The 13,750-nt window shown below is 35.5% G+C and overlaps 1 protein-coding gene and 1 long non-coding RNA gene across 3 annotated transcripts in view; one reads left to right on the top strand and one right to left on the bottom strand.

Moving 5' to 3' along the window:
• The first annotated feature begins 5,261 nt into the window (after positions 1-5,261).
• rpz (rapunzel) lies at positions 5,262-12,100 on the top strand. Of its 2 annotated transcripts, none has more exons than XM_028470728.1 (4): positions 5,262-5,415; positions 7,358-7,436; positions 9,727-9,782; positions 10,947-12,100. In XM_028470728.1, exon 4 carries the CDS (start codon positions 10,999-11,001, stop codon positions 11,692-11,694), a length of 696 nt encoding a protein of 231 aa, XP_028326529.1. In that variant the 5' UTR covers positions 5,262-5,415; positions 7,358-7,436; positions 9,727-9,782; positions 10,947-10,998; the 3' UTR covers positions 11,695-12,100. The 2 variants fall into 2 exon arrangements, with proteins under 2 accessions (XP_028326529.1, XP_028326528.1); XM_028470727.1 differs by having other exon boundaries at positions 5,263-5,415; positions 10,994-12,097.
• LOC114477986 (uncharacterized) overlaps positions 5,580-13,750 on the bottom strand; it is an 11,312-nt gene continuing 3,141 nt past the window's right edge. Inside the window, exons 2-3 of the long non-coding RNA XR_003675803.1 lie at positions 8,743-8,808; positions 5,580-7,772 (exon numbers count right to left, since the gene is read on the bottom strand). This is a non-coding gene — a long non-coding RNA (uncharacterized LOC114477986). The remainder of the gene's footprint in view (positions 7,773-8,742; positions 8,809-13,750) is intronic.

The following is a 13,750-nucleotide window of genomic DNA, read 5'->3' as shown; positions in this document are numbered from 1 at the left end:
TTTTGTGTTTTTTCTGTTGTCATTTGTTTTTTTTTTAGTCATTTGTGTCTATTTTTGACGTCTCTTTGCTGTCGTTCCTGAAATTTGGATGATTTTTTAAGTCATTATGTGCTTTTTTGTGGTCGTTTGTGTGTTTTTAAAGTCATTTTGTGTACTTTACCTGTCGATCTGGGGTTTTTGTTTAGTTTTTTTTGTGTTATGAGTTATTTTGCTGTCATTTGGTTGTTTTGAAGTAATTTTTTGTGTATTTTTGTTGTCCTTTTTTAAAATGTTCTCATTTTGTGTTTCTTTGCTGTAGTTTCTGTAATTTGGTTTGTTTTTCTTATCACTTCTCAGAAAAAGAAAGAGGAGCACGAGGACATCGGAGCCGACCAATGACGCGCTGAGCCTGAAGCGGGCGGCCTGGAGGGCGGCGTCCAGGCGCTACTACGCTCGGAAAGTGGCCCGTCAGCAGCTCAGACCCTCGCAGCCCACCTCCTTCCTCCAGATGGGATTCTCCACTCCGATGCTCCAGGACTCTCAGAGGGCCACAGCCAGGGGCTACTATGGCCGAAAGAGGGCCCTGAACCAGCCTGGAGACCCTCAGGGAGCCAACATGGACTCTAGTCACAGTGAAGGAATCCTGTGCAGCTGATGGAAAGGTTTTAGGTTCAAAATATTTTATGATCCTGATCAATATTCAATGAACTTTTACACTTTAATAAAAGATCAAAAAGTGCAAAAAAGAACCTTGTGATCAGAAATAAATTATTTAAAAAAAATTTTGCCTTTAGATTTTTTTTGATTAAATCATCAGTAAATGCTGCAAAATGTTGCCTTTAAAATAATTATTACCAAATCATTGTTAGAAATACAGGCAGATTTTTAAATCACTGCGCTACAGCGCCCCCACAGGCTGTTTTCTGTAACTACAGCAGCTCTACAAAAGAACAAAATGCCTGTTTTTCAAAATGTGATTTGCTCTTCTTTTGAAATAAAAACATATTTAAATACAGTAGTTTGGATTTCTGATAGATATTTTATTTTTTAATACAAAAAAGTGCAATTTCTGTGCCGTGATTTTAACAGTTTTTGAAAGAAAGGACGTTAAATAAATCACTGATGTTTCAATGCTTAGCAAATGTTTGAACTATATAATATATATATATATATATGGGGAATTCAACTCATGATTAATATTTATCTATATTTTACTCAACAATACACATCAAATGTCATTTACCACAATTAGATCAAATAAAGACACATGTAGTAATTGGACATTTTCTCATGTATTTATATATTTATTTATTTAAACTCTAGACTCCTACTGTCTTCACCTCTGTCAAACATTGTTATATATATTGTCACAGTTTGGATGCTTTTTTATATATGAATAAGGGACAAAGTTTTGATATATTATTTTAATTCACACGGAAAGAGGAGATTTGTTGGATTTACGCTTGTGTATGTAGAATTTATCATATAAAATGAACAGGTTTACATTTAAATCAACTTCCTTTCTTTTATGATCAAAGTACATAATATACATTTACAGTTTCAAGAAACTGAAGATGACTTTTCATTAAAAGAGATAAACCATCAGGAATAGCTTTGCTATTAAATTCTATTAATAGGAAAAGATTTGTGATCATTTAATGATGATCAGTTATAATATAGATTTCCTTCTGATTGTAATGTTTTCATTATTCCAAATTATAGATTTGTGTGGGGAAAAATTGAGAGTGAAACATTTTTCAAACTAAAAGAGCTTCAATGGTAATTTGGTAAAACTGGAATTACAGGTGAGTAGAAAACAAAGGAGCTTTGAGACATTTTTTCGATCAATCACTCAATCTTTATTTGTCATTGCACATGTTACAGAGAAACAAAATTTCATTTCAGTTTCATTCCATCCGAGAAACATGAAGAGACGATCACACATAGCATGGGAGGACAGGGGCGGGAGAACTGTGGGTCACCACAACGGCGGCGCCCCGTATTTAGATGAAAAGCAGGAAACAGGAGGAAAGGGAAAAAGGCAGGTCATAAACTGAGTTCCCTATTGGGGAGGACAGTATAAAACTAGGAAAAAACCTCCTCAGTGTACATGCGGAGCGTCATTTCTACACCAGTATCTTGGTGAGTAGATGAGACAGCCTCAAACGGTTGTCTGTAGGAGCCAATGAATCAGAATCAGAATCAACTTTATTGACCAGGTAATGTATTGAATACACACGAGGAATTTGTCTTGGTGAACTGTGCTCATAGTGTAAACATTAAATAATAACAATCAACTAGAATAAAGAAAAATAAATAAAAAAGAAGTATAACATAAATATAAAGAGTAGTTAGGCAAGGCAAGGCAAATTTATTTATATAGCGCATTTCATACTCAAGGCAACTCAATGTGCTTTACATGATAAAACATTCAATTGTTTAAAATCAATAAGAACATTTAAATCAATAAGAACATTTAAAATCATCAGTAAAATCAATTAAAATCATCAGTAAAATCATCATTACATCAACAACATGACAAAAAATCTCTCTCTCAATCATATGCAGTAGAGAAAAATAGTTCCTTTAACTTTGATTTAAAAATGTTCACATGTGATGCTGACTTCAGCTCTGCTGCAGTTTGTTCCACTTCTTTGCAGCATAACAACTAAAAGCAGCATCACCATGTTTACTGTGGGCTCTGGGCTCCACTATCTGACCTGTGTCCATAGATCTGAGAGACCTGCTGGGTTCATACCTGACTAACATGTCACTGATGTATTCTGGACCAAACCCATTCACACATTTATAACCAGCAGCAGAACTTTAGTTAGACTAATATGTGCAAACTAAATAAAATAAGATAATAATAATAATAATAATAATAATAATAATAATAATAATAATAATAATAATAATAATAATAATAATAATAATAATAATAATAATAATAATAATAGTAGTAGTAGTAACGGCGCATGGTGGCTTAGTGGTTAGCACGTCCGCCTCCCAGCAAGAAGGTCCTGGGTTCAAGCCCTGGGGTGGACTTGGGTCCTTTCTGTGTGGAGTTTGCATGTTCTCCCCGTGCTGCGTGGGTTTCCTCCGGGTACTCCAGCTTCCTCCCACAATCCAAAAACATGACTGTAAGGTTGATTGGAGTCTCTAAATTACCCATAGGAGTGAATGAGAGAGTGAATGGTTGTCTGTGTCTGTGTTGCCCTGTGATGGACTGGCGCCCTGTCCAGGGTGTACCCCGCCCAGCGCCCTATGAGAGCCGGAGATTGGCACCGGCAGACCCCCGCGACCCTGTTAAACGGGAATAAGCGGGTATGAAAATGGATGGATAATAATAATAGTAATAATAACAATAATAATGATGATAAGCGATTTGTTTTCGATTCAAGCTAGCACAATTTTGTTAGCATTGAGTCCTGGTCTCCAGCAGTCATTCATTAACGTTGCCTTAAACTGCAAGCCGGGCATTTACCTTCTCCACGTTGGATTCAATTCCACGTAAACATTCTAAAATAGCCTCCTGTTTACTTTTGAGATCATTCATCACATGAGTCTGAATGTTGAGAGCCCTGCTCCATCCATCAAAAATGACTGGCAGTTGTTCCCAAACAGCTGCCAACATAATACGGACTCTGCGATTGGTCAGAAAGCTGCCAGCTCCAATCAGCAACATACCTGCTACCATAATTCCAGTCATGTAGATGTCTTCCACGGAAAGAAAGGACAGACACACAACCCTCCACTTATCCCAGGAGTCAAGTGCGTATCCAGCCACAAATGTTCCATCCAGACAGGCGGGCTCACCTCTGCCCGTTCTTTTTATCGAAAAAATTCGGTCGATTTTATTGAGACCGGCTGATCAACTCCATAATTTTAGTATTTGGATAGAGATGTAGAGAGAGGCTCCGATTAGATTTACAAAACAAGCAGCAGCAGCAAGGACGATACGGGTGGGAAAGAGGGAGCAGAGAAAAATGGAGGAGCAGAATCTCAGAATCCATTTAATCTTAATAAATCAATCAAATTGAACAGTTCATAACATCCTTCTTTCCTACATCCTGAAAGTTTATCTTGTTTTTAAATAATGCTTTTTATTCATCCATGTAAAGTTAGTAATTTGTTAATTTCTTTAGACATTGATTATGATCAAATGTATTTTATTTTTTTTAAATTGACAAATTGCAAGTTTCCAAATCAGTAAAACAATTAACATAAAGAGAACAAAGTCATAGAAAACATCACTAGTAAAGAATAAAACAAACAGGAAACAATTGTTCATATGAAAGCAAAGTTTTTTCACCTTTTTTGTTTTGAAAATTTGGAAGGGATTTGAAAAAAAAATTGATTTATGGATATTAATGGTCACTAATGATGAAATATATTGATTTATTTTTGGTGTTATTTCTGTCACTTTTATTGAAAAATACAAATTTACAACAAGTCAGAAGTGTACATTATACAAATATACATAAAGGGGTCAAGCAAGAATCACACACACAAAACTGAAAGAAAATAAATAAATAAATAAGGGTAAATCAGTCATTATTTCAAAATATATATTTACAGTTTGAATGTTTTTTTTCTATGAATAATAAGGAAAATAGTTTTGATATATTCTTTAAATTCACACAGAAAGATTAGAAAGATGGGAGTAGATTTGTTGAACGTACATTTGTGAATATATAGAATTTACCATAAATAAAATAAACAGGTTTACAATGAAATGAACTTTGTTATTCTTATCGTCAAAAGACATAATGACACGTTTACAATTAAATTAAATATTGTTAATCCTGCATTTGAATACAATAATAAAATAAATGTGTGAAGGATTCTGGGTTGTTTTTGTGTAAAAATGTAGAGAAATATAAGTTAGATGATGAATAATGTGTAAGATTTTATTATGATTTTCTTTAATCCTGTTATGTTCAAACTCACATTCCACAGTGAAGGTGCATAGAGTGACGTCATTGAGGGATATCCTCCTGATTGGTTGGTGCCTCCCTGTTGTGTGTGTGTATTATTTATTACACACTGTGACCACAGAACAGCTGATGTTACACAAGTGGAAAACCCGCACAAACAAACACGCGCTGTGTGCGCGCGCGTGTAACCCGAGCTGTGCGGCAGCTGCTGTAACACATGCACAAAGAGGCGCGTGCACGTGCGTGCTGCAGATAACGGCGTCTTTGTGCCAGTGACGCACTCTGTGCACGCGCTCTGATCTCCATCAGACTCCAGTGATCAATGGCGTCTCTTCTTCTCTGCGCGTGTGCGTGAGCGTGATTTGCATCGCGTTTATTTATATAGAAACACGTTCAACTGTCACTTCCGGCTGTGCACGACCCCAGGATGCGTTCAAGGACGTTTTTTACCGTGAACAACAGGCTGTGAATGGGACGTTTAAGGACTCTGTGCACGGTGCGTTTTTATTATTAACATTATAAATGTTTGATACAGTGTTGTTTGTGTCAACAAATATATATTTAACAGATAAACAAACAGTGTCTATTCTTCCTGTGCGTAATTTGGACACTTTTCTGAAGTATTTTTTTAAACCTCTGTTGGTGTTTTATTGGACTATATTTTTTTAGTTTATTGCTTAAAAAGTAACTTTTTAAAAATGTAATGTGTGTAAACGTTTCTTTTTATTTGCCTGGAGCCACTGAGAACTGCTCTGCCTTTTGGAAACACTTAGAGTGAAATTGGATGTGCTGCTTTTTAGTGACTTTGTTTGGTTTAAACCTGGAAAAACTATTATTTATCAAAGTTTTAATAGTTGGATTTAGTAGAAAAGCGTGTGTTTTAGTTGTAATTCATCTTCTCAGAGGCTGTTTGTGGAGTGTAAATGTATATTTAACAGATAATTTGACTAAATAAATTAAAAACAAACGAACTTTGTCTCTACTTCCTGTGCGTAATTTGAACAGAGTTTCCTGAACTGTTTTATTTGGACTAAACTATTGAACTTTTTTATTTTTATTTTTTAGTTTATTGATTCAAAAGTAACTTGTTGTTATGATAGTATGGGTAAAACTTTTTGTCTGGAGCCATTGAAGAGCAGCTCTCTGTTCTTTTGAAAACACTTTTGGAGATAATATGGATGTGCTGCACTTTATTGACTTTTTATTTTATCCTCAAAAAACTGTTATTTTTATAAATTTAATAGTTGAATTTAGTAGAAAAATGTGTGTTTTAGTTGTAATTCCTCGTATCAACGTTTGTTTGTGGCATTTAAATGTATATTTAACAGATAATTTGCCTAAATAAATAAAAAAAAATAAACATCCAACTAACTACATGCTTCCTGTGCATAATTTGGACAGAGTTTTCTGAACAATTTTTTTTTCACTTCTGTTGGTATTTTATTGGACTATTCTTAATTTAATTACGTTTATTGGTTAAAAAGTAACTGAATGGAGTTTTTTGGGGGTTTTTTGTAAACACTGAATGGGAGTAAACTTCTTTTTCCTTTTGGAGAGTGAATTTGGATGTCCTGAAATGTATTGACTTTGTTTGGTTTTAACCTGGAAAAAGTATTATTTATCAGAGATTTAGGAGAAAAACATGTGTTTTAGTTCTTATTTCTCGTGTCAATGGATGTTTGTAGCATTTAAATGTATATTTAACAGATAATTTGACTAAATAAATAAAAAGTAAACTGTGCGTAATTTGAACAGTTTCCTGATCTTTTTTTTAACCCCTGTTGGTATTTTATTGAACTATACCCTCGCACTTCTATATAATTTTTTTTTTTTAGTTTATTGGGTGAAAAAGTAACTGAATTAAGTTTTTAAAAACATGTATTTGATTTTATTATAATGTAATTGTCTGGAGCCATTGAAGAGCAGCTCTGTGTCCTTTTGGAAACCTTTTTGGAGATAATTTGGATGTCCTACATTTTATTGACTTTTTTTTTTTTAATTTTATCCCGGAAAACTTTTTTTTTTTTAATCAATAGTTGGATTTAGTAGAAAAACGTGTGTTTTCGTTGTAATTCCTCGTGTCAGTGGCTGTTTGAGGCATTTAAACGGATGCCTGAGGATTTTGGAGCTGCGTAAACACATTGAGAATTCAGCTGCTTCTGCCTGTTTAACTCTGTGGTTTTAAACCCATGCCTTGCTGAATGGACCGGAACAAGTGTACAAAATATAGGGGTGAGAAGATACATATTCAGTGATTAATTTCTACCATTCAAAACAATTTATGCGCCATTCTGAGTCTAATATTAAAAAATATGAATAATACAAACCCAGTGTGTGGATTTTTGTCTTTAATCGTGTTTTTAGGATCAATAAAAATGCGTTTATTGTCTGTGATCACCCCTACATGTTCAGCATACATGGAAGTGTCCTTTTTGCAGGGATTGCTGGGAAGAAGAAGGTGTCTGACGTGGTTGGAACTGTGGAGAGGGACTTACAGTTTGGGCCCAGTGTGTGAAGGTAAGACATCCTGCTCCTGTTTCCACTCAATGTTGCTTAAAGTCACTTTAAAAGTTAAAATAGACGTTTTAGTTGATATTTAGAGGGAAATAAAGAGGTTTTCAGGTGTTTTGTGGGGCCTGTGGTGCGTCATAGCGCACAGAGGCGCAGGGCTGGTGCGTAATGAGGACCAAACATGGACGGCTAGAGGGAGCCAGAGCTGAGGGAGAAGGTTGTTTAAAAAGCCTCCAACACGCGCTCACACGCACAGGAAAAGCCTCATTGTTGTCTTTTTATTCCTTTCTTTGTTTTTTACTTCATTTCCTCTGATAATAAAGGTCAGTGTGGAGACTCCGTCTGTGGAAAAAAGACAAAAAAATAGATTTAAAATGATTAAAACACAACGTTTAACTCATTCAGGGAGGATTTAATCTAACGTGTGAGAAATTAGAGCTTTATGAAGTTTATTAGAATATTTAGAATATTGTTGAGATGATAGAAAACATTCAAGATGGCTCCTGGACCTCACACACTTCCTCATAACACACACACACACACACGTTTATGCCTCTGTGCATCACAACAACAGGAAATTAATCATGATTCCTTTCAATTAATAATCATATTTACATTTAAACATCTGGTAACAAATGTCTGGAATTCAAAATAGAATTTTAAATGTTTTTATTTTTTATTTTTATTTCATGGAAACTGATTTTTCAGCTCATCCTAAATTAAAGCTATAATTCTGCAACCTTTAAGACAGTCGGTCACATCAGTGTAAATAACTTATTTTACTGCATTTGTCTGTTTTATGATAGAAAACAACAAAGGATGAGTGCTTTAATATGTATATGTATATATATATATATATATATATATATATATATATATATATAGAATAATCTGAGCATCAATACAGTAAAAATCAAAGAGTTTGTGTGATTGGGTTATTTTCTGTGTTTTGGAAACTGATTTTTCAGCTCATGCTAATGCTAATGCTGAGTCACATCAGGCTGAGGCTTTGCTTTCATCTTTAATAATTCAGCCGACACTGAGCAGCGAATGACCTCCAAAATAAGAGTTTTTAAATTCAGTATCATATCTTATCATATCCTCCCATATGAAAACTATAAGTTGATGTTGCATTAATAAAAAAGTGTTAACATGGATTATATTTCAATATCAAAGACACGTTTTCATGTGAAACACTCACAAGCTGTATTTTTACACTATAATCAGGCCTGATAGAAAAGACCATAAAATAATTAGTTTACTTTACTTTTAGTTTGTTTAAATGTCATAAAAATCCATTTAAATAAGTCACCTTTAGTCGGCTGGTGCGTCTGCGTACCTGGAGGAGAAACTGGTTTCCTCTTTAGAAAACTGGATTCTGTGGGAAATACACAAGAAAAAAGAAACAGTTTGTTGCTTGTTTTAAACTCCTGCAGATTGTCAAAGGATTTCTGCACAAAGTGATCAAATAAAATATCGCAAAACAGATTTAGGCAACTGCCGGCCCGGGGGCCACATGTGGCTCTCGGTCTAATTTTGTGCGACCCCCAAAGTTAATGAGCAAGATTACTTCAAAAACACAAATACAATAAAACACAGAAAATGACTCTAAAAATATAAAAACAAAGTTACTGATAAACAAACAAAAACTACACAAAGATGACAACAAATGAATTAATAAAAAATATACAAAAAGACTTCAAACATGTCTCTGAAACACACCAAACAACAAAACTACACAAAGATGACGACAAATGAATTAATAAAAAATATCCAAAAAGACTTCAAACATGTCTCTGAAACACACCAAACAACAAAACTATGCAAAATGACTCCAAAAACACACAAAACTGTACATTAAATGACAAAAAACATTCAAAAATGACTAAAATACACAAAAAGAGACTGAAACCCTTTGTTTTGTTCTGTATTAATGCTCAGATTGGTCGTCATTCTAAATAATGACATTTATGTTGATGATTTGGCTCTTGATCGGATCAGAAAAATCACATTTTTGTGGCCCCTGATGTTCATTTCTGCCATAAAAGGTATCGTTTCTAAACGCTGTGTTGATTATGGATCAGATCAGATGTTTGAAGAGGAAGTAAACATGTATTTTGTCCCTGAGTGATGGAGTGAAACTAAAGGGTTAATAAGGAGCAGTCGGTCCACAGCAGTGGTGCTGAAATCAGCTGTAGGAGGAAATAGTGCCCCCATGTGGTGGTGGAGAGGATTTAACCAGTTTCACTTCCTGTTTGATGGAGGATGTTTTTAATCCATGTTTTTTCCTCCTCAGGGATCATCACTGGGATTAGGATTAGAAACCATCAGAACTTCACCTGGAACTAAAAGGTGATCCTTTGTGTCATTGAAGCACATTTTAGTCTTTAAAACTTAACCATTTATTACTTTTTCTCACACACTTCTGTCTTAAAATAATGTGATTATTTTTTTTACTAGTTGTTCAGTGATTATTCAATATTCACACTGTAAATGTTTAGTTTGATCTGATGAATACTTTTTGAGATATGGACAGTTTAATGAGGGGGGTGTGTGTGGATTTTCACAATAAAATGTCTCAGAAAACCCTTTGTCACCTGATGTCACAAACCAGTACAGACAGTGGGAGGTGCACCAGTAAACACTGGGTAATTATAATATGGTGTAATTAAAAAATCTGTTGCTGTCATAATCATAATTCAATTGTAATTGAGCTCAGATAATTGACTTTAGAATTGTAATTATTATAAACATTTTTAAAACACAAAACTGGGGAAACATGTTATTTTGTGTGTTTTTCTGGGTCATTTTGTAAATAGTTTTGGTCATTTTGTGTTCAATATGTTTTTTTAATATATTTTTTATCGTTACGGTGTATTTGTTGTGTCTCATGTAAAGGATTAAAAATATTCACCAGTGGTGAAATAACTCAAAGTTTGGGTTAAAAATAAAAATGAAGAAGTCACATTAAAAAATAGTTTTATATCCCAATAAACAGTAACATTTATAATATAAATTAAAACATGTCAGATTATTTGTTACGTTCACACATGTAGTTATGAACCAATGAAAATAGTAAAAGTATATGTTCATATTTCCAGTGTGTGAGTCTAGAACCAATGTATATCTGTGACTAATCATTAGTGATGTGAACAGTCTATGTTCATAGCTCTAAGCTGATCACATTACAGGAAGCTGAGACATATGCTAAGTAGTTTACTGAACATGTTCCAGACCCAAACACACACTGACTTAGTGACTATTTAGAGGAGCTGACATGTCCACCAGATAAATAGGATGTATAGCAGATCTATTTCTGTAGGTGGAGCTTATTACCATATTTACCTTTCTATGTGATGGAGTTACAGACATATTGGAAGATGAACCCTCACTATATTATTCATATCTATAAAAGTATTAATCAGATCAAACTAAACATTTACAGTGTGAATATTTAATAATAAGACCTAATGTGTTCTAATAAACGTGTTAAATACTAAGTTTACTTTGTTTTAGTGAAACTACTGCTCGTGTTGAACCACTTGGTGTTTCCTGTCCTTCAGCCCAAATGTCTGCGGTGACGATGGAAGACGAGCTGAGTGAAGACCGGTCCAAACTGAAGCAGGGCCTGGTCAAAGTGCTGCAGTGCGTGGCCACCATCTCCTCGGCCGCCGCCGTGGTCAATCCCATCTTCGGCGTGGCCGGCTCCCTGATCCGCGTGGTCCTGCACCACGTGGACGACGAGGACATCCGCACGCTCAAGCGCGAGTTCGGCTCGGTGAATCGCGCCTTGGACCAGCTGTCGTACCAGAACCGCGGCACGCTGGTGCAGATCAAGAAGGAGACGCTGGACGGCCAGTACTGCCGCGTGGAGGAGAACCTGAAGAACCAGTTCAGGAAGTTCATGGAGATGGTGGAGGCGCGGCCGGAGCTGTGCGACAGGAAGAAGGACGACTTCGAGGAGGCGTACGCCAACGACCTGGGCGACCAGAACCTGCACACGCTGTACGACGGCGTGGTGGGCAAACCCAAGCTGTTCAGCCGGCCCATCCTGGAGGTGTACCTGAAGCACTCGCAGGGCGACCGGCGCACCATGGAGCGCCTGTGCACACGCCTCACCTACCTGTTCTGCATCGGCCTCATCGCGCTCATGGGCTACGCCGCCGTCATCGGGGATGACGAGGAGGGGCTGAGCGAGGAGTGGGCCGAGAAGATGGAGCTGGTGCAGGAGAAGATGCAGGAGGCGCTACGACGCTGCCACTGAGCCACGGGATGGGGGCGTGGCCATGGTCTGGACTCCACATTCCTCCACGACGACTTCTCTCCTTTCACGCACTTTGCAAACATCTCTTCTTCTTCTGCACGCCTTTGCACTTCCTGTTTGGGTTCATAACTTCCTGTGGGGTTTAGCGGCTAACCTTAGCGCTGGGCGGTCCGACTAAAAACGTTTATCATGAGCACGTTACGCACATTATGTAATAATTTAGAGCAAGGGTTCTCAACCTTGGGGTCATAAGACACTGGGAGGGGGTCACTTCAAGAAATTAAGGATATTTTTCTAAACAATTTCAGCCCATTTTTACTTATTTTTACCCTTTTTCTGCCATATTTTAACTTATTTTCATCACTTTTTTCCATATTTTTGCTCCTTTTAATGTATTTTTGCTACATTTCTCTCATTTCTGACACTTCTACATCACATTTTAATGACTTTTCTACACATTTTTCCACTTTCCAGACATGTTCATCACTTATAAACCCTTTCTACCACTTTTCCACCTAATGTCACATATGTTGACCCATTATTGTAACTTTTAACCTCTTTTCACCAGATTTCATGATATTTTTTTTCCAATTTAACCACATTCATCATTTCTCAAGCTCAAAATTCCTACAGTAAAAAAGAAACACTGATAATTGTGTAATAATTATCCAGCGCTAATGTTTCCAAACTTGACGCCGTTTGATAGAAATATACAAACGTGACATTACAAGGAGACAATGAGGTGAATTTAAACATTCAAACGTCTCCAAAGATTTAAAAAAAAAGTGCCAGACTTTATTTAAACGTACTGATTGTAAGGTTTGACATTAGTTTTATTTATTTACACTAATTGTGCTCATCCTTTATTTTTGACTTTTGCTGCTTGTTTTATAAAAAGTTCAAAGATTACGTTCCTTTGACTAACGGACGTTTCTTGTGCAACAAAATGACACTAAAATATATTTTTGTTTTGTTTTTAATTCTTAAATATCAGATTAATCCCATCAGAAAAACCATCAGAATATTGAGGCGTTTCTTGTCTCTGAGCAGAATCATAAATACAGTAAAACATAATTATGATAAATACACAAAACATAATTCTGATAAATACACTAAACATAATTCTGATAAATACACTAAACATAATTATGATAAATACACTAAACATAATTATGATAAATACACTAAAATAACACGATGAGAAACATGTCATAATTAATATGTTATGGTTTCTTTTATTCAGATATAACCTTTTTCAGGAAATTTACTTTGATCTCTTGACATGTTTCGACTGTCAACTGTCAGTCTTCCTCAGAGGTGTCTGCTGGACACATCAAAGCAATCAGCAGATTGTAAAGTAAAATTCCCTGAAAAAAATTGTCTGAATTAATGAAACCATAATGAATTAATTTAAAAAAAGAATTATTCTGTGGTCATAATGTAATGGCTGACATTATATGACCTCCTCATAGATGAATAAATGTATGTATTTAATCATATATAAATATGAACAGAGGCTGATGATGCTCGTGCTTGGACCAACGGTGCCTGAATGCGTCGCCACTTCTACTTCCTGTTTTCTTTTTTCTACTTCCTGTGAAGGTTTGTTTTTTTTTTTTAAAAGGTCTGTATACACACGTGTGTAACTTTTATGCATAAATCGGTGATTTGTATATATTTTTTTGTTTTTTTTACAGTGTTGTGTGATGAAGTGTTGATTTAACGCTGTTGGAAACGTTGCAAATGTTGCCTTAAAGTCTCTTAGTCCATCGTTTCTGCTGAGTCACTCGTTGTGTTACATCCAGTCATCACTACAAATGTTTTCTATTTTAAATATGTGGCTTTTTTTGGTTGTTTCTGTGTCTATGAATAAAAAGTATGTCACTGTCAATGGTTTGTGTGTTATTTACTGAAAGGTTTATTTAAACATCAGTGATGTTGCTCAATTATTTAATATTCACTGTATATGTTTAGTTTGATCTGATCAATACTTTTATAGATATGGATAATACAGTGAGGGGGTGTGTCCTTATTGTTCTTCCATGTTCATCTTCCA

Source organism: Gouania willdenowi, chromosome 16 (assembly GCF_900634775.1).
Source record: "Gouania willdenowi chromosome 16, fGouWil2.1, whole genome shotgun sequence".
Lineage (NCBI taxonomy): Eukaryota > Metazoa > Chordata > Actinopteri > Blenniiformes > Gobiesocidae > Gouania > Gouania willdenowi.
The sequence above is the reverse complement of the archived record's forward strand: the minus strand, read 5'-3'. Positions and strand labels throughout refer to the sequence as shown.